The 24705-nt window shown below is 42.5% G+C and overlaps 1 protein-coding gene across 1 annotated transcript in view; it reads left to right on the forward strand.

The window, feature by feature from the left end:
- The first annotated feature begins 431 nt into the window (after window positions 1–431).
- The window catches only part of NR4A3 (nuclear receptor subfamily 4 group A member 3), a 30909-nt gene continuing 6635 nt past the window's right edge, over window positions 432–24705 (forward strand). Inside the window, exons 1-6 of the mRNA XM_019539832.1 lie at window positions 432–694; window positions 3295–4193; window positions 6451–6580; window positions 8122–8294; window positions 12629–12828; window positions 15975–16153. Coding sequence (XP_019395377.1) covers window positions 3297–4193; window positions 6451–6580; window positions 8122–8294; window positions 12629–12828; window positions 15975–16153 — 1579 coding nt within the window. The 5' untranslated portion in view covers window positions 432–694; window positions 3295–3296. The remainder of the gene's footprint in view (window positions 695–3294; window positions 4194–6450; window positions 6581–8121; window positions 8295–12628; window positions 12829–15974; window positions 16154–24705) is intronic.

Genomic DNA, 24705 nt, shown 5'->3' on the forward strand with positions numbered 1-24705 from the left:
GGGCGGGACGGGACGGGGCGGGACGGAGGGAGCGCGCCCTCCCGCTTCCCGCGCGGCTCGGGGCAGGAATCAGCGGCGACCTCGGCTCGCCACGTGCGGGACAGCGCGGCGGCCCCTCCCCGCGTCACGGTGCGGCGGGGACCAGCTGCCCAAGCCCGCGCTGGGGCGGCCGACTCGAGTAGTCCCGAAGTTTGCAGGAGTGCGGGGCGGGCCGGGGCGGCGCTGCCCCCCCCGGCCGCATTCCTCCCCTTTCCCCCGCTCTGCCCTGGAGACGGGCGGGGGCAGCGGGGCGATGTGCGGGGCGGGACGCGCTGGGTCTCGGCGTTCAGCGGGAAGGCGAGGGGGAGCTTCCCCGTGCTGGAGGGTCCGAAACTCCGCGGCGGGCGGGAGTGTGGCCGGGCGGCGGGGTGAGCGGGGCAGGCGGTGATTTACCGCCCCGGTGCGGCGCGCTTGCGGGGCTCAGGTGCGCGCCGCGGGAGGAGCGGGCCCAGGCGCCCGGGGTCCTGCGAGCTGCCGGCCTCCGCGCCAGCGCTGACACCGCCGTCCTGTGTGCCAGAGCCCGGGTCGGAAGAGCGCCCCCCGCCGAGTCCCGGCTCCGCAGAGCGGTCCCAGCTGGCCCGCACTCCGCCGCCCCCTGCCGCCTCCGCCGTCCAGACAACCAGCCCCACCATTCAGCGAGCAAGATACCCTCCAGGTAAGAGCCCCAGCCCGGCGCTGCTCCTCCAGCGGGACTTGATCCGGCGTAAGCGAGGCCGCCGGGGCGGGTCCGGCTTCGCTCCGCGGGCGCCCTGGCCTCAGGCATGACTGGGGCCGAGGGGGCATCGCCAGCCCCGATCCAAAAAGACGCAAAGATTTATTTATTTATTTATTTATTTTTTTGAGGGATGCAGCTGTGGTTCCCACGACGTGACTTGCTCCTCGGCGCGTTACGCGGCGCCTTTCCCGCTTCAGGCGGGCCCGGGGCTCCCCGCGAAGATGGGAAAGGTTTGGGAAGGCGTCTTCTCTGCGCCTGAAACGCTCGGTGTGGAGAGGGAAGGAAAGCAGCGGAGTATTTACTTTTGAGGGAAAGTGATGCCGGCGCTTAAAGTGGCAAGGAAAAGCCGGGGCTAGAAGCAGAGCGTAGATAACCCTGGGAAAAGAGAAAGTAGGAGGAGTTCTGTTGATCCCAGCAGAGCCTTGGCAGTTCAACTCTTTCCTCCTTATCTGCTCTTCAAATAGAGTTCACTTTAGACGTGTCGGCTCGGACGCCTGCGTGGCATCCTTGTTTCTTAAGCAGGATGAACATTTTTTTTGCCGAGAAAAAGGCATGGCACATCAGTGGGCGAGAGCTCCTGCTCCTTTCCAGCACGAGCAGAAAAATCCGGCTTCCTCCCCACGGTCACTGTCCACATGTCAACTCTGGCCATTATTTATCAGCTCCTTAAACTGCATTACTAAATGCATTTCCATTGGAGGTGCATGGCAGGAGTTTCTTTTCCACTTGCTTTGCCACTCTCAACACTTTAATAGTAACTAGGAAAAGTCCTTTAACAAACATCCCCCACCCCCAAATGTTTGACATCACACATTGACAGGGAGCCAGTTGTCTTTATTAATTTGTGTTAATTTAATTGTGCACATTCTGCTGGAGACGGACAGGCTAATACAGAGACCAGCTAGATAAAAAGCTGAAGATGAAGTCTGTAAAGACTTTGTTCTCCTGCCTTCTTCCCTTCTCTGGTTCTTTCTTTTAATACTTGGAGATGCAACTTTTTAAAAGGAGGTAATTTTAAGAAGCATAAGGAATGCTTTTCTCTCACCTTTTCCATTTTCCTGTGAAAAAGAAAGAGCAAAGCGTCCTCTTAACATGAAAATACAGTAATGAAAAGCTGTTTACTTAGCTCCAATATGTTCCTGCACAGAACAAACAATGAGGAGGAATTTAAAAACAGGGCTTATTTAACAGAAATTAATGTAATGATTATGCAATAGTTTCAAATGAGCATTTTAAGAAACCAAAGCAAAACAAATTATTCTTGAAGGTGAACAGCTATCTTTAAACCTAGAAATTTTTATGTGAATTATTTATCAAGTGCCTCTGAAATATAAATCATACTAGTTTTAAATAAATGAACTAGTCCTAACTCTGAAATACATTTTCCCCATGAGCAATAATGCTTTTTTACTGTCTTAATTTTTTTTTTCTGTGCGATAGTTTCCACTAACTGATAAAGGGATTATTTTTATTTCCTCAATGTTTGTCAAAGTGAAACTCAGCAAGGGCATTTGATTTTGATTGCAAATACTGGCCTCGAATCCTGCAGTGCTTATGCAGACAAACCTCACATTGATTACAGAACTGGGTACATTATTTCTTATGAGGAAGAACAGAAATAGTGGAGCGGCAGAAGATCTAAAAAGAAATAAACTATACACAGTCAGCCTTTATGCTACTAGACTCATCACTTTAACTATCAGTGAACTCAATTGTTTCTTATAACTAACAGGTCAAAAGGAATATTGTAAGCCTCTGCCTTGATCTCCCATAAAAGTAGGGTTGGAAATATTAGGTACCCTTTTGCAGATTTATATGTATATAGCGCTATTAGCTTTTAAGTAAAATTCATTATGTTAAGGGGTTCTTAACAATAGCAGCAAAATAGCACCCTCATATATTATCTGATTACAAATGTATTCTGAAGGCCTTAAATGAAAAAGATGAATTTCTCTTCACAGCTACTCTGTAGCGTCTACAGTGATTTCAGTTTTTCTTAGACATATGCTGGACACAGTGCACCTTTTTAAAAGATATATTTCTATGTATATAAAGTATGTGTATGCGTATGTGTGCATGTACGTGCGCATACACACACAGACATATAAAAGGTATGTCTGATAGCCTGATTTTCCTCTTCATGAAATTTTTATGGTGTAGGGCTATATACCATTCCCATGCTGCTTGTTTAGTTCTCGTGGACATCTATGTATATTAAACACCAGATCTAGGGCAGCTTGTGCTGGGTTCTATTCATTTTCACCTATATAAATCTGGAGTAACTCTAGTGACCTCAGTCAGTGTAACTGAGAGCAGGATGTGGCCCTGATGGTGTCTAATATATGCTTATTAAAGTCCAAACACTTGAAGGTGATTTATAATTCCCATATTCTGGGAGGGGGCCAGGGGAGGTATTTAATTTAGCTCCATGAAATGCAGGAAATTGCCATAAAAGGATAAGGAAGAAGTTAGTAGTGACCCCAAACTGCAGCCTCAGCATGCCTCTTGCCTGTTGTTAATAGCCCCTTTTGCCCTTGCAGATATGCCCTGTGTGCAAGCGCAGTATAGCCCTTCACCACCTGGTTCGAATTATGCAGCTCAGACTTATGCTTATGGCACGGAGTACAGCTCAGAGATCATGAACCCGGACTATACCAAACTCACCATGGACTTGAGCAGCACCGAGATCACTGCTGCTGCTGCCACCACCTCCCTGCCCAGCTTCAGCACCTTCATAGAAGGATATTCTGGCAACTATGAGCTCAAGCCCTCCTGCTTGTACCAAATGCAATCTGCCTCCTCCTCCTCCAACCAGAGGCCCCTCATAAAAATGGAAGACAACCGGCTGCCTAGCTATCACTCCTCGCTGCCACCCTCCACAGATGAGGGGATGCCCAGTACCTCCATGTACTTCAAGCAGTCTCCCCCTTCCACACCCACCACGCCAGGATTCCCCTCGCATCAAACCTTGTGGGATGAACCTCCACACTCGCTGCAGCCTGTACAGACCTGCATGGCCCCCAGTCACCTGATGGACACTGCTCCTATGAAGACTGTGCCCACGCGTTTCCCCCTCTTCCACTTCAAGCACTCACCACCTCACACGCCAGCATCTGGAAGCCACATGTGCTATGACCCTGCCTCCCTGAGCCTTCCCCTTGGACCCGACAGACCCACTGCCAGCCAGGCCACTATGGAGAGCCACCCTTATGGTCTCCCTCTCACCAAGAGATCAGCCGCCTTAGCCTTCTCATCACTGGGCCTCAACACAGCCGCTTCCAGCTTGATGGGTGAGAGCAGTAGTAGCAGCAGTGGCCTCCCATCCCCACCTAGCAGGAGCTCCTCATCTGGAGAAGGCACTTGTGCTGTGTGCGGGGACAATGCTGCCTGCCAACACTATGGAGTACGGACATGCGAAGGCTGCAAAGGCTTCTTCAAGGTGAGGATTACACACACACTCCAGCCCCACACCCAAAATATGCCCATCCAGTTTAGCTTCTGTCTGTCTCTGTGACCCAGGAGAATTGAAATGGTTCCTGGAGCAGCAAGTGAAGAATTCAGACCCATCATGCACTGCAGTGGGGTATACACCAGGTGGCTGTTCATAAGCGGCCAAATCATGCCTGCCGTAGAAGTTAATGAATTAGATCAACCACTGCACAGCTGAGGTAAATCAGTGGAGGTAGGCTAATTGATGCCAGCCCAAGGTCTTGTCCATAGTGTCTTCTGAAGTGTTCAGGTCGCTTGTTTCAGGGACTGCCTTTTTCAGAATAAATCTGCCTCAGCATACTGGATTGACTTAGTCCCTTACCTAAATTAAATACTTTTAAAATGAGACAGAAATCTGGATAGTCACTCTGTAATTTAGCTGGTAGTGATAGTAAAACCCTTGCATTCCAGTAATCTAAACAAATGTAGCTATGAAGACATACCAAGGAGGTGATTGGATCAGTGTATGTTATAAAACAGAACATTTGTAATTCTATGAAGTTGCTGCCTCATTACAACTACTTAGCTTAAGAACAGAATTAATTCTAATGAGTTTAAGGTATCAAATAGTGCAGTGACTAAGCATTGTTCAGTGCCTCCATATTAGCTCTGTTACTTACTGAGAAGGTTGTGGGGCTGGAGAATGACACTCATAATTTATACACAGAGTTCTCTGCAAGAAAACTTTTCTGTTGATACTTTCAGATTCTGTGCATTTGCTGGCTTTTAAAGTTAGGTTTAGGCTTGAGTATGAAATAGTTTTTATTTTTCAACAGATTGTAATTTTAGGTCTCAGTTTACTCTGCACAAATTGCGTGCTTTAGTTTAGAGTGTGAAATACATCTTAGAGTATTGAGTTTAAAGCTGTGATTTGGTCAGTTGCTTTTTGTAAGGAGCTCCTCCTCTTCCCATCAGAGTTAATGGGTATGCTCCCACTAGCTTTGAGGAAGCAGGAACAGGCCCTGAAAGTTTACAACATTTTTTTTTATTGTACTGAGTGCTGTCAGTAATAATACATTTACACTACATTGCCCTCACAATTTATTAGTTATTTAGGAACAGTTAGATTATATAACAAAAGTTGTCCTGGAGTAGGTGATATTAAGGGCCCGATCCTGCTTTGAAGACAATTAAGAGTAAAGTCCATTTAAACTGGGAACAGGATGCAGTCCTGAATCTGCTAAATATTTTTTTTCAAGTATAACACATAACTTGCAGTTTAAGTTATAGCAAATGTTGTTTTATATTCCTTATTTTTATTATTTTTGATGTGGCCTTTTATTTCTCCAGGAACACCAACTGTGACTGAATTAACATTTTTCTATAAATGTAGTATCACTGAAAAATTCAATTTAAAATGTTGTGCTCATTGATTTGTTGGTGTTTTTAGGCCTGTGCTATTAATTGTTTGTTTGTGCTGAGATCAAATTATTTATTGACATATTCTTGATTTAAAATATATAAACACATTGCACTGATTACAGCAATCTCTATTTCCAGTCTTAATGCTTTTTTGGAAAATCTATAGTTACTTTTCAGGTTTTAAAAACACCATTTATACAATAATGCAGATTTTAATAAAAACAGGCCAACCCTTCCACCAACCACCAAACATTCACTTTAGAGATAAGCATATATAACTAGAATATAGCTCCATTCATTTTTCCTAGAGTAAATTATCTTTCCATAGACTTAACTAAGTAAGTATTGTTGAGGTGGCTTTTGTATTTTTGCTTTCATCTCTCTCAATGCTAATGGCTAGCAAAACGAGGTATTATGATATTTGACTAACAATAGTGATAACAAGAGAAGTACATCTCAGATCATTTTGATTTTATTTTAATAAGGTCAGCAATAATCAGGGGAATGAACCAAGTAGAAAATTGTTCCCACAGGGATATTAAAAGCAGAGATAATCTAATCCCCAAAGGTAGATATGATGACCTGGTAATTTCAGATATGATTTTATCATTCAAAGTTGGCTGTCTCCAGAGACTTGCTTCAGAACAATCCTAGATGATTTTCATTGTCAGCAGCTAACACTAATAAAATTGTTTTTCCTGCAGGCTAGCATGTTAGGAAATTAATTTTATCTAATTATATGAATTGCACTGTCGCTTTTCACATTGTAATTAAAATACATCCTGTCAGGTCCCAGCTTGTTCAAAAACCTATCAGTTGACTACTTCTGTGTTGCATTTTCTCAGAGAACAGTTCAGAAAAATGCAAAATATGTTTGTCTGGCAAATAAAAACTGTCCAGTGGACAAGAGACGTCGTAACAGATGCCAGTACTGCCGATTTCAGAAGTGTCTCAGTGTTGGCATGGTTAAAGAAGGTAAGGAGCATTGCTATTGCTAGCACAAATATCTAAATATGACATTTGAATCTGTCTGTCTATGCATTCTATGATGAATTTTATAAGGGTGAGCTCCCTAACCTATTTTTTCCTTAAGTGCATGAGTGAGGATGGGTGGGGGGTGATACATATATTTTTTTCTTCCAGGCAGTTGTCTTACAATATTTGAACGTTCTAGAAACACAGGTTCAAGAACAGCAAGGTCATGAAAGGATGGTTTCTTTCCCAAATACCCTGTAAATTTCTCCTTTCAACCCTTTCACAATATGCTACATTGTATTTAACTGCTATCCTCTCCTTGACAAGGGCTGCACCTCATTTTATACTACATACCTGAACATCAAGCCCTATCCTGTCCCCACTGGGGGTGAGGGCAGAGTGGTTTAAGGTGTCTTGCTTTACCTCCCATCATGTGAGTTTGAGACCTGCTTCAGATTCATACTAAATAATAGCTGGTGCGGAGGATACCTGATCTAAGCTGGGGAATAAAAGGAGGCTGAATGGGATGCTAGCCATATCACTCCCTTGTGTGCCACTGGTTACAGAAATTGGGATGCCTTGACTATGTTCCACTAGGCTCAGGAGGACATGCTTCCATGTAGCTAAATAAGTTTTATCATTAATTTTAATAGATGCAAGATTTTACCCCTAGGCTCCAGTTCTGTGAGTGCTTAAGTGAGTAATATGAATGTGTATGTAGTCCCATTCAGCGTTGTTCACATGAATAATCTAGCATTATTTAAGCAGGCATATCATTTGTGATGTGCTTTGAGGAAGCCAAGAATCTTTTCAGTTAAGTATTCTTCAAAAGGGATCTAAACAGTAGCAGTATTAAAATTTGTGTTTCAAATTCAAGTTTTCTTTCAGTAATAGAATTTGTGTGTTTGTGCATGTGCATGTGCATGTCTACGTAAAACAGTGATTCTCAACTAGTGTACTGCAGCACCCTCAGATGCCATGAGATACTTTTAAGAATGCTAGGCAATATTAGCACTATTATTAGGTCTGCAGATACCTATACATGCTTCACAAGATAAACCCAGAAATTTCAAATTGGAAATCCATTGTGTCAAAACCATTCTGACCTGTTGTGGTCTTTCTGAGTTCTTTGCAGTGGGAGAATTGCTCTTTTGCTTTTCTGTAGTCAAAAAATGAATGCAAGCTATGAGCTGGCATTTTCTGAGAGAAGACTTGAGTCTAAGACTTTTACATCAGTGGGTGAGAACCCCCAATGTAAAACTTAGAAATGTAGTAACACAACTAGATTCTATATAAGAAGGTTGTCACTCAGATGGTATGTTAATGACTATGAAAATGAGTTTAATACCATTTGTATAATATTATTTATATTTATATTTATGCGCAATTAAAGATGGCAGTGTCTGATATATGTTTAACTTGAAGCAATGGCTGGTTTCGCTGGATTAGTCAACATTAAAAACTAACATGGTGTTTGTTTGACTTGTATCTATTTGCTGCAGTCATTGCAGACTGATTTTCTTTTCTTCTTTTTTAACTAGTTGTCCGCACTGATAGTTTGAAAGGGAGAAGAGGCCGGCTGCCTTCCAAACCAAAGAGCCCCTTACAGCAGGAACCTTCTCAGCCATCCCCACCTTCTCCTCCAGTCAGTATGATAAATGCCCTCGTACGAGCTTTAACTGACTCCACACCCAGAGAGCTTGATTACTCCAGAGTATGTTTTTCTTTTTTCTTTTTGCATACAACATTTTGTTTTTATTTAACAATGAGTATGATTTAGTATAAACTGTATTAGTTAGATAAAGTAGTAACTGAAACAGCCAGCCCCATTAATCACTGCTGTGAAGAGGTGCACCCCAGTGTTTACAGTTGCAGGCTTACAACCTTAGTTTCCAGTTTGGAAAACCTAACTCATATTTGTCAAATTCAGATATATGGGTTAGCGCTATCTGAATATAGCTATACTCAGATATATGTATCATATGAATCTATATCTGGTTGTGGAAACAAATCAGAAATTTAGGTCCTGATTTTGCTCCTGTTGAAGTCAATGTGAGTTTTGCCATGATTTAAAAAATGGGAATGGTTTTTGAACTTTGCATAATATAGTATGCATATTCTTCAGAAGTAATTCAAGCCTGTGGAACAGTTATTCAAATTAAACAAAAGTATTAAATCAGGAAAGCATGTTCATATAATATAGATGTTTGTAAGATTTTTAAACCTTGATTGTTATATACATATTTTTGGTGCATTTCACAGTCTTTTGTAGATAACAGGCTACATGCTATGCTGTAATTATTAAAATGTATTGCTGTAATTTCAAAACAAGAAAAAAATACAGCTCAGGAAAAACATGAAGAATTTCCTTCTTACTTGTTACTAAGTATGAGACTGGAAAGAAGTCAATTGTATCAACGTGTCACTTATGGTACCAATTTATCACTTGTTATTAAGTAGTACTTAACAGGGAAAAATATATTCTATCCTATTTTATATAGAGAGACTTTTTATTATTTTTAATTGGAAAGATAGGATAGTAATTACAGGCATTTTATAGATTCTTTTCTGCAAGCTAAACTTATTATAAAAGCATTTATATGTTTTATTCTTATTAAGAAACCAGTTTTCTATGATTATTTTTAAGGGGAGAATTAAGTAGGTATATACTGATATAATCAGACTTACCCAGAATAAATTGTGGTTTGATCCTGCAAACACTTTTGAATGTAGGTAGGTTTACTCACAGACATAGACCTACTGAACTCAGTGAAACTACTCAAGTCAGCACAGTTATGCAAATGTGTGAGTGCAGGGTTCAGCCCTAAATATTTATTAATATAACTTTTTTAACAATTACAGCACTGAATGAAAATTGTGTTCTTATGTGATTTTTTTTTCCAACTGACTGAATATTTAAATTCTTCAGGAAATACATCTAAATGGTTGATATTTTTATGATTATAGAGAAATTTAAAGGAAATCCATGGTGGCACTAAATTAGCTTATGCTTGATATCTAAAAATTGTGTTTGATTGCCTGTTGGCGGGATTTGATAACCTAATTTTGCTTTTAAATAAAAAAATAGTTTATACTGCTTGGTAGTGAAAACGTTTTAATTAACCTAACATACATGAATTAATAGCTATATTTTTGAAATTTTCTGCATGCTTTAACAAATTAGACCAATAAAAATAGAAATAAGCTGTGTACTTTCAAAATCACATTTTAGAATTCTGGACAAGTGCTGATTAAATTCAGGTATGTTAGTTAAGTCTTGACCCTGCAGTGCAGTGTATATGGGTAGCCTTGTGGTCATGATTAGGGGGTCAACCACAAAAAAATACATGCCAGGATCAGGGCCTTAATTATTAGAATGTCCAGCAAAGTAGAGTTTTGTTCACTGTAAGAAAATGCTATACGATTTTCAGTACAGAATGTGTATTTTTCCCCCAATATACTGCACAAAGAAAACTCCTTATGATATAAAATAATATAATCCAGGGATGTCAAAACAAATCTTATTGGAATTTGTTCAGAACATTTCTACTCTTAATTTCAGGGTTAATTTTACTTTACCAGGATACAGTAATGGTATATTTAGATACTTGGTTTCAAAAAGCAGTTACTAGGAAGAGAATTTATTTTATGAACTCTTTAAAGGCCAAGAGCCATATTCAGGTCTCACACCTGTTTCACTGGGACAATTCCATGAAGTTCAGACTTACTCAGTATACATGAGCTAAGATTCAAGCACCATATCTTAAAGCTCTTATTCAATCCTATTTACTTTGTACCACAACTGGGTGAAATGGGGCAATAATCTGCTCCCACTAGGTATATGCAGAGGTCAGAAATTAAGCAAGTCTCAGGCCTACTAACGCAGAAATGGAGATGCCCTGAAAAGTCATCATGGCTCCTCCTCTTGAAATCCAAGGAGGCCATCTCCCTGTTTTTGCAACTATAGGAATTCAGGGAGGTATGACATGAGCCGGAGATCATAAAACTAGTGCGGGATCTCTCTCTATAGAATCAGAGTTTCAGATCCTGCACACATTTTCTACATAAAATAAAGCCTCTCCTCTCACAACTCCCTCTTTAGGGAAACTTGGCAGCAACCACAGGCAGAGTTCCTGTGATGTCTGAGTGCTCTAGCCAGGGAGGTGAGGGAGGGCTTCCTCTTCTGATTTTGTCTCAAAGGCCACCAGTTTATGCTGCCACCTCAAGCAATGCAGAATGGTCCCCCTGTTCTGTACTGGCTGCCTCAATAAGGCCATGCTTACTAGTTATTTTGTTGTGGGAGTGAGGTCACATACCAATTCCTTTCAATGGGACAATCATTCAAGAACTGCATATGTTTTCCCAGGGTTCAGAACGTTTTGTGCGTAAGTCAGAACTATAGAATTTGGCTCTAATTGGTTGCCTCAGCTATTTTTTGGTAACATGTCATTGTAGCAAAGAATGACATATTCTGTCAGTTCAAATGTAGGAAATATAATTTACATATTTTCTCTCCTTAAAAATGCTCTCGTGGGGTAGATTAAGTTATTGAAATTTTAAAAATGAATCTAAGAAAAGCCTACAATTATTAAAAGTGTATTCAGTATAATTAATAACCCTGCTACAATATGGCACTGTAGAGTGTCATGTAACATTCACATTATCTAGCGTAGCATTTAAATCATAGAATTTTCACTTCCTATATTAGTATTCCAATTAGGTAAATTTCTTATCCTTAAGGGATACTTAAAAAAATATAGAGCCAAATTTATCCCCTGTGTAATTCTATTGACTGCAGACAAGTTACAGCCACAACAAATTTAGAACTTTTCTTTTCCTTTCCTTCCTTCTTTTTTTCCCCTCTGTTCTCTGGTCTCTCTGGTTGAGAGCATGCCCTTTCACAGAGATACCAGAGGGAGCAAGAGGAATTTATCACAGATCATTCGGTAGGCCCTCCATGGACTCTCTCCCACATAGGGTGCACCCATTCCCTGCTTTACATGCATCACCTTACCCTATGTGGATATTGGTAGTACCACAGAAGTGACCATTCTCCAGCAGTCCTGTTTGGCGTTGGAAAACCCACACAGAAAAAGTTCCTTCTGTGCACAGCTTTTGGAGGCAAGATCGGGCCCTGTACAAGGAAGAATATTATTTTTGTTCCTAGTAATCATTTCGGAGAACCTTCAGGAATGCAAGCTGCGTCTTGGAGGGCTTGACTGACAACATACTTGAGTGCAGAATTCCCATAGAAATAAGGGCCTATGACAAAAGTCTAGACATTGTGTATTAGATTTAAATTTGGGTGTGAAAACAAGGAAGTAGGAGGTATTAGGGAGAAGGAGGAATGGGGAGTTCTGGGATAAGCTGGGGCTATTGGATAGTTGTCTACTGCAATGAGGGTCATGTTAACATGATGACAGGTTCTTCATCTGAACCTAAAAGTGGCTCTCTTTGGAAGATGAGATTTTATAAGGGTTGATTTTGGCCAATTGTTTTAGTTTGTATCAAATTTTTTTATTTTTTATTCAAGGTCATTTATGCTGTCTGTGTCAGATAAAAAAATATCCTATGTGCTCTTGTCACAGTCAGATAAAAATGGAGAATTAGAAGAAATCTGTATTCACAATATACAGAGCTAAAATTAATCAGAGGGGAATTATTTCTCATTTTAAAAATTGTAATAAGTTAAATCAAATTCCTGTTCCCTTCCACTTTTAAAAGTTATCCATCAACTAGATTTTGGTTTTTTATTATTAATAATATATAGATATTCTCAAATTGTATTATTTGAATTGATTTTGATGTTTATAAATATATACATATTAAAATTCTACAGCTACATGTTTTAAAAGGAAAATGCTTACAGATATAGAGAAATAGATGGTATATATCTATATTGCTATAAAACCAATTTATAATTTCTTTGATAATATATCCTCCTGTTTTTGCCTTTGAGGGCCTCACAGAAAACATTTGGGTGTGTTGGGGCTGTATTGTGGCATACTTTAAAAACACTTAGCTTTGTTTCTGTGGGTTTCATTTTAGTACTGTTCCACTGACCAAGCTGCTGCAGGCACAGATGCAGAACATGTGCAACAGTTTTATGATCTTCTGACTGCCTCCATTGACATATCCAGGGGCTGGGCAGAAAAAATTCCAGGATTTACTGACCTCCCAAAGGAAGATCAGACGTTACTCATAGAATCAGCTTTTTTGGAGCTGTTTGTACTAAGACTCTCCATCAGGTAATTGCTATTCAAAATTATTTCATCTTAAATTGTTATAAAAGTATGTATTTTAGAAATATTACTATAGCAATGTCTTTAATTTTCTCATTTGTGAAAATAGACCTCATTGAGTAACAACAAAAGATATGTATTCATAGAATACTGCATTCAATTTGTGACACAAATTAAGAAAACTAAGAAAATATTTTACAAAGAAACACACCAATGTTGTTCTTACTAATGTGATTCCATTTGTTGGATTTACCAACTTTTCTTCTCCACTTTTAATCACAGCTTGTCCTGATACGCTTTTAATGAAAATTGCTTTGAACTTATCAATAAGGACAGAGCAAAAGCATCTGTAGGGCAGTGATCTAATTTTTTTTGTTTGTTTTTTCTTTCTTTTCCTTCTACATTGACATAATGAAATACTGTTTTGGAAAGGGACTAAAAACCCTGTTCAGATTGCTTGTCTTCTTAATACGAAAGTAGTTTTATAGACCAAGATAGTAGTTATCAGCCTGACATTAGCAATATTTTACCTAAGAGGGTTGCAGAGAAATCCCAGGCTGGAGTTTTGAATTACACCCCTGTTCTTTTAGAGTCAAGATAAACATGTACATGGGTTACAAGTATTCTTTTTTGGTGCTGGACCGTAATCAGACGGCCTGTCATTTTTTTAACATAAGAGATTTTCTGCTTTGAGGATTATAGCCTACTCTATAGGTGCTTACAGAAATTACATTTTTCACGTGATGAGGCCGCTAAAAGCACTCTACAGCCATAACATAACAATTGTTCACAGCTGCAGAGCACTTTTTAAATGGCCAATTGCATGAAAAATTAACCCTCATTCAATCAGTTATTAGCTGAAGGTGTTCTAAGGCAGAGTTCCTTAGGGAACTTGCGTACAGGTTCCCTGTGAGGGTTAATTTGGGGCAATTCTGCCCCATCCCATGTGCCTTTGCAGAGCTGAGCTGGTGGTCATGCAAGCAGCCCAGTCCCAGCCCTGGGGCTGCCACAAAGTCTGCTCCCTGTACAACGAAAGGAAAGGGAGGGCGGGCGGGCTCGCACCCCAGCTCCCAATGTGAGCATGTTAACAGTATCCCTACCTGGCTGCGGTGCCAGGAGCTGATGTAAGGGGGAAGAAATACAAAATCTATGCCTTGCAACTCCAGCACCCCCTCACAACACCCCACCTGGGGTAGCTGGGCCAGGCCAGCGCACTGTAGGTGCTCAGATTCTCCACCCCCTCCCCACCCTAGCTCCTGGCACAAGCATGTTCACAGCAGCCCTGCCAGATTGCAGTGCCGGAAGCTGGGGCAGGGAGGTGGGATGGAATTTGTCCCCCTACCCCATGCTGGCCTGGCCCAGCTACCTCAGGTGGGGTCTTGGGTGGGAGCCAGCCTGGGACAGTGAGGCAGAGGGACTCATATTCCCCCCACCCACCCCCCTAGGCCCCAGCTCCAAACACTGCAGCCAGGTATGGGCTGCTGTCAACATGTTCCTGGCCTTAGGCCTGTACATGGAGGCAACAGTGCCCCCTGCCACCTGGCCTTGGCCAGTGCATGGAGGCTCTGAGCCTCCACCATCAAACACAGAACATGTTAATTTTGATCACACTGTAACTTTAAGTGCTTTGTGTAAAGTACAAAAGTTACAGCACAAAGTGCCTTTCAATCAAGTGTTTATGCACCATATTTACCTAATATAAGATGACCCTGAATGGAAGATGATCCCCAAGAATTACATTCAATACATGGAAAATTTATAATTTTTTTTATAATTTTCCATGTATGGAATCTGATTACTGGAGGATCATCTTTAATTCATCCCCAACCCCACTACTGCAGGTGGTGATGAGGGAGGCACTCATGAGGCAAGCACTGGGGGACAGACAGTGGGAGAGGCAGTATGAGGGAACATGGTAGGGCAAGTTGGGGGGCAGTAATGGGGCAGGCAGTGGGGAGTGGTGGGACGCAAGCAGTGGAGAGGCAGTGGGACAGGCAGTAAGAGGGGCAGGCAGCTTGCCCCCTGCTGCCTGTCCCTGCCCTCCCCCCAGTTACCCCCATTGTGCCTACCCCCCACCCCTGAAGCTCCTTCCTCCTCCCCGCTTTATGCAGCTTCTGCCACCCACAGCCTCAGGTGCTTGCTCCCTCTTCCTCCCATCTCCCCACCACCCAGAGTTTCTCCCCACTGCCTGCTCTTCCAAATCCTCCCTTTACCGTTGCTCTGCACCGGCAGGCTCTGTCCCTGCTGCAGCCTAGGGCACAGAGCATAGCTCCAGCCTGGCCCCATAGCAGAGGCATGGAGCTAACGTTGCTGTTCCAGCCTGGCCCAGTAGCATCTATGTTGGCTGTGCACTGCTGCTACTGGGCCAGGCTGGAGCTGTGCTCCATGCCCCAGGCTGCAGTAGGGAGCCTGCCAGTGCAGAACAAAGGTAAGAAGTGTGACAGAGGGGGAGAGAAAGGGAGAAGGGGTGGAGGGGAGAACTGGGGGCCATGTGGAAGGAGTGGTGGGCTGCTCAGAGGCAGCAGGGGGCAGGTGGCAGCTGCAGTTGTGGCTCCAGCTGTAGCCCCAACACCAGGCTGAGGCCAGAGCTACAGCAGGTGCCTGCCCACACTATCCCCCACTGTGTCTTGTTTGATTGTAAGGAGAGGGTCTTTTTTCCCCCATGTTAAATTGGGAGGGAAACCTATATAGTATATGTATTCTCCATTATATTGTTTTTATTGACCCTTTGAAATTTGGGATATGCAAGGGAGGAAATACTGAAGGCAACTAATTTCTGTTTACTTTATTTCTTATTATTTTTATATTTTTCAAAAGCTACACACTCTGTTTTCTTTAGGTTCAGCATTAAGTAGTTTATGTCACATGTAATCTTCTGCTTATGCTTTCGGGCAGAACCAAAAATCTTAACTAATTAGCCTACAACACACTATAGTTAACCTCAGGCTTATCACTCTTCAAAGTAAGCAACGCAAGAAGCTTGTTTGTTGTATTTTTGCCCCAAGGAAGAAGTGTATTGTCAAACATAGATACCCACATACGTCTCATAATAATTTGTGTTGGATTTTAAATGATGGGTATCTCAGGACCGTATGTTTGCTTTATTGTGAAAGATGTGTGCTTATGGTTTTTTTTAATATTATTTATCTGAGGTCTGATACTGCTGAAGATAAGTTTGTATTCTGCAATGGACTTGTCCTTCATAGACTTCAGTGCCTTCGTGGATTTGGGGAGTGGCTCGACTCTATTAAAGACTTTTCCTTAAACTTACAGAGCCTTAACCTTGATATCCCAGCCTTAGCATGTCTGTCAGCTCTAAGTATGATTACAGGTAAGTGCTCTTTTGCTAAAAGGAATCTCCAAATACTAGCATTTTATTGCCCCCATAGATCTGAGTTCTGGCAGCTGGTTTTGCTGTATTCTGAATAAGGCTAGTTTGCCTTTTATTATTTTATCAGATAAGCTAGCTTGTGAGCTGCATTATTTCTCTCACCCAGGAAGAGATGCTGTTTTGGAAACATGGGGGAAAATCCTGGCTGTATTGAATCCAGTGGCAAATTCCTGCTGACATCAGTGGGCACTTTTACATATGCTCTAGAAACTGGGGGGTGGGAGGAGAGAAGGCTGAGCTTTACTTAAACTGGCTCAAAGAGCAGCTCTAATTAAAGTGCCACAGCTTCTCATGTATTGGTGTCCCTGCACTCCAAAATGGTGGCGGGGGCACTTGAACTAAAGCTTGTTCAATGAGTTTTAGTTCAAGTGACCTCACTGCCGTTTTGAAGCACAGGGACACTAATACATGAGACATGGGAGGCTGCTGGAGTACAGTAATTACAGTGTGTTGGAGCAGTCTCTGCACTCATGTACTGGTACCCAGTGAGACGAAGTTTGCATCTTCAGAGTTCATGGTATTTTGCTCTCCCATAGCTGGGGAAGATTTAATCTCTCTGTTTTAGCTTTAGACATAGTTTCTTATGAAAGTATTTTAATTTTCTAAATCAATTTATGTCCATTGCACCATAGTCAAGTACAGAATAATATGAATCAAATTCTGTTCCTTTTTACACCAGTGTAAATTGAAAATAAGCCTGTGGAATTATGTTGTTTACACTAGTCTAAGAGGCCCAAAGCGAGGGAGTTGTCACAGCCAGCAGAAAGTGTCTTTGCATTTTTCACTTTTCCCCCAAAATAACACAAAATACTTTTTACTCTTCATGGATGGATCACATTGATTAACTTTACTATTATTTTTCAGAAATAGTGTAATGGGAAAGTGTTTATAATTGGAAGCACATTCTATTTTTATATACCCTGTTGTGATTGGATCAAATGAAAAGTGGTTTCCATAATTTTTCCAGATGACCTGAATATACTAGCACATGGCCTGACTGTAGGGCAGGATTTTTTTTATTTAGTGAATAGATTACTTGCCAAAATGTAGTTTCTGTCAGTCTAAAAGCATTTGCAATTCATGGAAAATTTGATTAAGAGATTCTGCTGAAAAAAATGAAAATGTTTTGGATATGGCAAACTTATGGAAGTTAGGCCCCATTCACAAAAACAAGGAAGACATTTTGGTTGTCACCTGCCCCTATATCATCCAATGGTTAGGACACTAACCATAATATGAAAGATTCAGGTTCATACCCCTCTTTGCTTTATTCAAAGAAGGAAATGACAACAGGGGCTTTCTGCCTCCAGTAAGAATGCCCTAACCCCTAAGCTATAGGTTATTCAGAGGCAAGTTTCTCTTTCTCTCTCCCTCTTTTTCCTCTTTCCTGTTGAAGCTGTTATGCATATAATAAATAATTAAACATTTGTTGAGAGACTGTTAAAGAATATGCCAAAATGAAACTAAAGGAAATAATTTTGGATCAAAGAATATGTTTTGTTCATCTCCAGTTTGCTTTGATTCACCAATACTTAAGAAAAAAATAATTTGGATCACCCTAAAGGAAAGTTTTAAAATTTGTATTTGGTTGGGTGGCTGAACCAAAAATCAGTTATTTCTACTGCTCTGTGTACTTTTTTTTGCCTTGCCTGGTCTTCAGCAGCACCAACTGTGGGTTTATTTCTGTAAGTAACAAGCGGTGCCTCTCTGAGTGGTGCTCCTCTTGCGCTGCTTGTTTTCATATGTGCTTGCTGGGCATGTTTGCAATAGACTAATTAGCTGCGCAGTAAACATCTTGGTGTCTACATGTGCACTCCAGTGAGGCTTGAGTAAACTAATTTCCTCTGCAGCAGCAAATGTGTAGACACTGGAAGGGCTACATGGGCCACAAGGATGCTTCAGTGCAGGGGCTGCCTGCCAGCTAGCCCTGCACTGAAGCATCCTTGTGGCCCCAGCCAATCCTTCCACAGCATGTTGAGCCAGGGGGAGCTGCCCCAGGCTGGCAGGCTGACCCCTGGGGTCTCCTGCTAGCAGGGGCTGCTCCAACCTGGCTCCACATGCTATCCATGAATAAACTGGAACTTACTGCTCCAGAGTTAATTGGTCTGGGTGCACATTCAAATAGCGCACCCAGGAGCAATACACTCCAGAGCAATAAGCTCCTCATTTATTCAGGGACAGTTATAGCATGTATAGACACACCTTTTATGTACCAAAAAGGTGAGTTCTCAGAAAACAGATCCTGTAGTATGAGAGGGAGTAGAGGTGTTGAGGGAGAGAGAAACTAAGGAGAGTAATTACCCACACATGTGCTAAAGAAAACAAACTGGTCTTTCCTATTGAGGGAAAAGAGAAGAGAATAAAACAGTATTGGGAGGTAAAGGACATCCCCTATACCCAGGGCAGCCAACCTGTGTTATGTGTGCCACAAGTGGCATGGGCAGTCTCTGTGTATGGTACATGACAGACGTGGGAAAGGACAAACAGCACAGTGGCAGTAAGGTAGGGAGCAGAAAGCAAAGCAGCAGATCAGTAAGGGAGCACATGTCAGGAAGCAGAAAGCAGAGCAGCAGCTTAGGCAAAGGAAGGAAATCAGAATATCACTGTGGGAGGGAGCAGAGCTAATTTGTGCATGCCTATGAAAAAGGCTGGCCCCTACTGCCCTATATTCTCAGTTGCCAGTTCCCCGCTGAATACCATTTCTCCCTTCTCAGCTGCCAAGGCCAGACTGTGTCTGAGTGTATACGTCTCTGCCACTAAACTATTCTCAGAGGTGATCATTTCACTTACTCAGAGGTAAAAATGTTTTCCCCTCCCCCATAGAAATATCCTGGAAACCCTCTGGACCTATGCTGTGAAACTGTAGAGCTGCCATAGGGTATATTGTAGCTCCTACTCTGCAGACAGCCTTTTACAGCTCCACAGCTAAATCCAGTGTTGTGCAAATGTTTGAGCATGAACAAAAGCAGCAGGGCCTAGCACCTTAGAACCTAAGACCTGAGAAACTCCTGCCCATCATACTGGTATTTCTCATCTAGCACCCACTTACTTTTCCAGGTACATTCACAGAGACAGGCAGCATTTAGTAACCCATTAGTCAGACAGCACCTACCCAGACCAGCTCTCCTAATACCTGCCTATCCCAGCAACCTCATCCCTACCCCAGACATGCAGCTATCTGCCCTGAGCCCTCACCAGAACCTCTGCTAGCATTCTCAGCTTTTCTTCTACCTATCGAGCAACAAACAGGTAACAACTTTTGTGCTGCTCCATATCCTAGCCTCTACAATGGCATTGGTGAGAATGTGTTGTGTTCATAGATTTAATAGATTTCATAGACATTGGGGCTGGGAGGCACCTCGTAAGATCATTGGGTCCAGCCCCCAGGAAGTCAGCTGGGGTCAAATGATCCCAGCAACATAGGCATCCAAGTGTTTTTTGAAAGTATCCAGAGTAGGTGCTTGCACCACGTCCACAGGGAGTCTATTCCAGGCCCTGGGGCTCGGACAGAAAATAAGTTTTTCCTTATGTCTAGCCTAAAAGGGTCTTCCAGGAGTTTGTGACCATTGGATGATGTCTTCCCTTGGAGTGCCCTGGTGAACAGACATTCTCCCAGTTCCTGATGCACACCCATTATGTACTTATAGGCTGTCACTAAGTCACCCCGAGCCTACGCTTTTCCAGGCTGAAGAGTACCATGGATTTCAACCTTTCCTCATAAGGCCTGCACTCTTGTCCTCTAATCATTTATGTGGCCCTCCTCTGAACTCTTTCAAGCTTCTCCACATCCTTTCTGAATTATGGAGCCCAAAACTGGATACAGTATTCCAGCTGAGGCCTCACCAAGGCCAAGTAAATTGGGAGGATGACTTCCTGGGTCTTGCCTGAGATGCATCAGTAGATGCAAGCCAAAGTTTTGTTTGCTTTGCTGGCTGTGGCATCGCATTAGTGGCTCATGTTCATCTTATGGTCAATCAAGTCTCTTTTAGTTGTGGTGCTAGCAAGTGTAGCACTGCTAAGCCTGTAAGTATGGTGTGGGTTTCTTCTCCCAGGGAGGAACACTTGCATTTCTCAGTGTTGAATGCCATCAGGTTTTGATCTGCCTACCTGGTAAGCCTGTCAAGGTCAGCCTGGATTGCCAGCCTATCCTCTAGGGTGACTGCACTTCCCCATAGTTTGGTGTTGTCAGTGAACTTAGCCAGTCCACTTCTGACACCAGCGTTCAGATCATTTATAAATACACTGAAGAATACAGGCCTGAGAACAGACCCCTGGGGGATGCCACTGGTCACCATGTGCCATGTTGATTTGGTTCCGTCTACTATTACTCTCTGGGTCCGTCCACGGAGCCAGTTCCCCAGCCATTGGACTGTGAGATTGCTGAGGCCATAGTTAGCCAGTTTTGCCATGAGGATGTCATGGAACACCAAGTCAAAGGCTTTTTTGAAGTCCAAATATATAATATCTACCGCTTCTCCTTTGTCCAGGTGATGCGTCACCTGATCATAGAAGAAAATGAGATTGGTCAGGCAAGACCCTACCCACAACAAAGCCATGTTGGCTATCTCATAGAATATTACCTTCTGTTAGCCTGTTCTTAAGGGTTTCCGTGATGATTTTTTTCCAAGACCTTTCCGGGGATTGAGGTCAAACCGATTGGCCTGTAGTTCTCTGGATCTTTCTTCCTCCCTTTCTTGAAGATAGGCACTACATTGGCCCTCTTCCAATTGTAAGGTCCCTCGCCCGAGCACCACAAGTTCTCGAATATCCTCACCGTTGGCTGTACTATGATGTCAGCCAGTTCCTTTAAGCGATTTTGGGTGCATCCCATCCAGGCCGGCTGATTTGTGGATGTTCAGCCTCTCAAGGCGTTTCCTCACAAGATACACAACAATGATAAGTTTATGTTAGCCCTTCCCCTGGTGATCCTGCATCTTGTCAGGCAGGGTGATCCCATTCGGCTGATGGAAGACCAACGCAAAGTAATCGTTAAGGAGATTAGCCAAGCCCTGCCACCATCTACACATACATTTCCGCAGAGTACTCCGCCATAGAATAGTACTGCCCCCAGCAGTGCTGTCTTACCACAGAGTTAATTTACTGTGCCCTAATATCAGCACACATGTAGACTGTGCTGCTTCACTGCAAAGCTAATCTACGGTAAAGCACACGTGTAGATGCACCCAGTATATCTCTCTTATTGAAGGTGGTTTTGTAGGATCTTTGGGCACTGACAGAAGTGACAGTTTGTCACAGTCAGGCCCGTGAAGCAGTCTACAGCTATGCACTGACAAGTGCATGGCTACAGAGCACTTTAAAAGTGTACAATCGCACAACAGCCTGAACCCTCATGACGTGGCCAGGCTCAAATCCACCTGCCCCACCCACCCGTGCAGGCTGGGCAAACCCTAGATCAAGTGCCCTCTGTTCCCTTTTCATCCTCTCATTCTGAAGACAGCACTGGAGCTGGGGAGGGGCAGGGCTTAGGGGAAAGCAGCTGCAGACACAAAGCACTCCAAACTGGAGCTTGATCCCCAAACCCCCAGATCCAATAGCCAATGTCTGTTGGTTTAGGAAGAACACTATAACTCACAGCACTGCCTGTAAAGCACCAGGAGTTACAGCAGGGAACTTCACATCTGGCAGTGCCTTTTCACTCTCTATCTCTGTCCTCCTTTTTCACTTCAGTTGGTTAAGCAGAGCTGAACACAGTTTCCTTTACAGCCTACTAGTAGGGCTCAGAGCATCAGCAAAAGGAGAGTAAATAGAAAACTGCAACATTCTTTCACCACTCCCATGAAAGCAAGAAATGAGTCTATGCAGCTTTGTTTCTTTTGGACCACTTATTCTGGTCATATTGGAATGGGGGCTCCAAAGGTCTAAAGACACTTAGAAAAACATTTAGAAGTGCTAGAAGAAGACATTTAGACGAAGGGTACTAATGTAGAAAGTAAAAACTGGTCAGACTTAACTAAGCTTTACTAGTCTCAGCTCCCCTTTACAATTCTTGCTAATTTGGTTTGTTTTTTGGAGCACAGAAATATTATGCCTATTCCACATACAAACTCCCTCAACTCCTTACAAAGCTTCACTGGTAAAACTCTGTAATTTATACCAGGCTTTAAAGCAGAAAGCCATTTTAAGTCTTTCTACATGCCCGTATAAAATGTTATGTTTTACAGAGAGTAGCGGAATAGATTGCAACACTATAAAAATATGAACACCTAGATTATAGAGAAAATCATTTATGGGGCAATTTGACTAAGTCTTAAAGTAAGCCTAGCCTAATTTTTTTAATGTCTGAAATGGAAAGCTCTCCAAATAATCTCTGTCTCTGTTTCTCTGTCACTCTCATATCTATACAAAAAATAATATTATTTCACTAAACAAACACTGTGGGCTTCATCCTGTAGAGTGCTTCATACTCTGGACTTAATCTAGCAAAAACTTTCAGTGTATGTTTAATTTTAAACAGGTCAATAGATGTCTCCTTAGCAACTGTTTGCATTTGCTCAAGGTGCATATGGTTAGATGCTGTACTAAACTAGTACCAAAATGTTCAGCATCTTGCAGGATCAAGTCCTACATTTTTTGCATCTCTGTTCATTATTAGTTTGCATTCATTCACCTGCTGCAGGGATTCCAGTTTTAGTATACCCACACAATTCTTGGCACCTTCCAAACATAATAATTCATATCAGGAAACAATCAAGGGTCCAGTTGTAGTCCCTAGATCTGACTGACATGCATCCCCTCCAAACACAGATCTCCCCAACTTGAGTAAAAGAGAAACTCAGTTGCTCTGTAGCAGCTGTTAGCCCTTCACCGCTGCCTTGACAACCCACAGGAGACTTTTTGTATGCTGGGTCCATTCATAGGGAAGCAACACACTAAGCAGTCAGGTCAGCTGCAGGACTTAGGGTAAAAAGACAGAGAAATCTAGCCAATTATACTCACTATCTCCAGATTCTACCATCTTTTGTCCTCTACTCTGTTCTGGATGGTTGCAATAGTAAAGTGAAGGTTTTGCTCAAGATCATCTCTTCTTGTCTACTAACTTTCTTCTCCCTTTTGATCAGGCAATAACTCTTACTTCCCCTCAAAAAACCCAACAAAAGCAAATGTCCATTGGACTCTGCATCATGTTGTGGCATAATGCTTCCTAAAGGGAGCAAGCACAGAGTGACATTCAGTGGACTCCTGGGTTCCAGATTGCACAGTAGTAGGTTGCTCTGAGGCTTGTAATGTCCAGATTCTCTTTTGTATCCATCGAATAGTGCACATTACTACCAAAATGCTGTGGGCCCAGCAGACAATCAGTTAAATCCCACACTTCTTTAAATTATGGAAAAGGAAGGTGACCATGAAGAAGGAAGAGGAAATCAGATAATTATACTGAAACTGGGACAAAACCATACTTTCAGTATAGTAAATAAACAGGCCCTTTGTGAATCTGGATTAATGATTTGTTGTATCCTTAATCTATGTGTCTGATGCCTAGATCTTCAAGATAACCATGACCTAGACTGACTTAAAATACAGAACTTGAAAATCCCTCAAATGTTTAGAAGTCATGCTATCTAGAGAGGTCAACCTTCATTTAGTGATTCCAAATCCTACTATAGTCCACCACTGTCCAGAGCAGGGGAGGGTACCTCAGCTCATCTGGTAACTGGTTGTCTTGCTCTTTCTTTTTCTTCTTACAAAGTGTTTGCCCTTAACCAGGTTTATACCATGGAATATCACTGAGATCACCCAGGCTGCTTGGTGGTAAAGCAGAAGGGTGTGAAAAACTAGCTGTGTTTAGAGTCTGCTCTGAATAGGGCAGGATTAACTGCAATTTTGCAGAGATATTGAGTCAGGTGTTCTGAAAGACTTCTGACAAGTCCCTTTCATCAGATTATGAAGACCACTCTTGATAGAAAATACTACTTTATTGCAAAAGTGGTTGACATCCTACTTAGGAAAGGAATGATATGCTAAACAGAAAAGTCCTATTTTTCACCTCTTCTGCACCTGTCCAAGTCCTACTATCAGAAAAACGGAATGCAACAGTAATTATGCACCTCTTAGGTACTTGGGCAAATCCTGTTTTTATTAGTTGCCATTCTGAAGACAAATCCTGCTCTTTCATTCTCATGAGTGCTCCAGTTGAACCAAATGGCCACATCCCCGCAAGCATGGATGTTTGTTTCCCCAGGAGCAACTAGCAGCAGAACACCTTGTGCCACTCCTAACTTGTTCCTAGGGAATGCTTGTGCCACTTGCCCTCTGGTGTGCAGCAAGTTACCCCAGGTAGGGTAAGGGAGGCTAGGGTCAGCACTGGGCTGGCCCCAGCAGGCTTTCCCACCTCTCAGAGCCTGGCCAGCAGCCAGAATATGGCTCCAGCTGGCCAGGTTTCAGTTTTGGTTGGTACGTGCTGTCCCCGCATGTACTGCCCTGCTCCTTTTTTTTTTTTTTTTGTGTGGGTTTTTTTGACATCAGGATCTCCC

This window comes from Crocodylus porosus, unplaced genomic scaffold (genome assembly GCF_001723895.1).
Source record: "Crocodylus porosus isolate Cpor-Errol unplaced genomic scaffold, CroPor_comp1, whole genome shotgun sequence".
NCBI classification, from domain to species: domain Eukaryota; kingdom Metazoa; phylum Chordata; order Crocodylia; family Crocodylidae; genus Crocodylus; species Crocodylus porosus.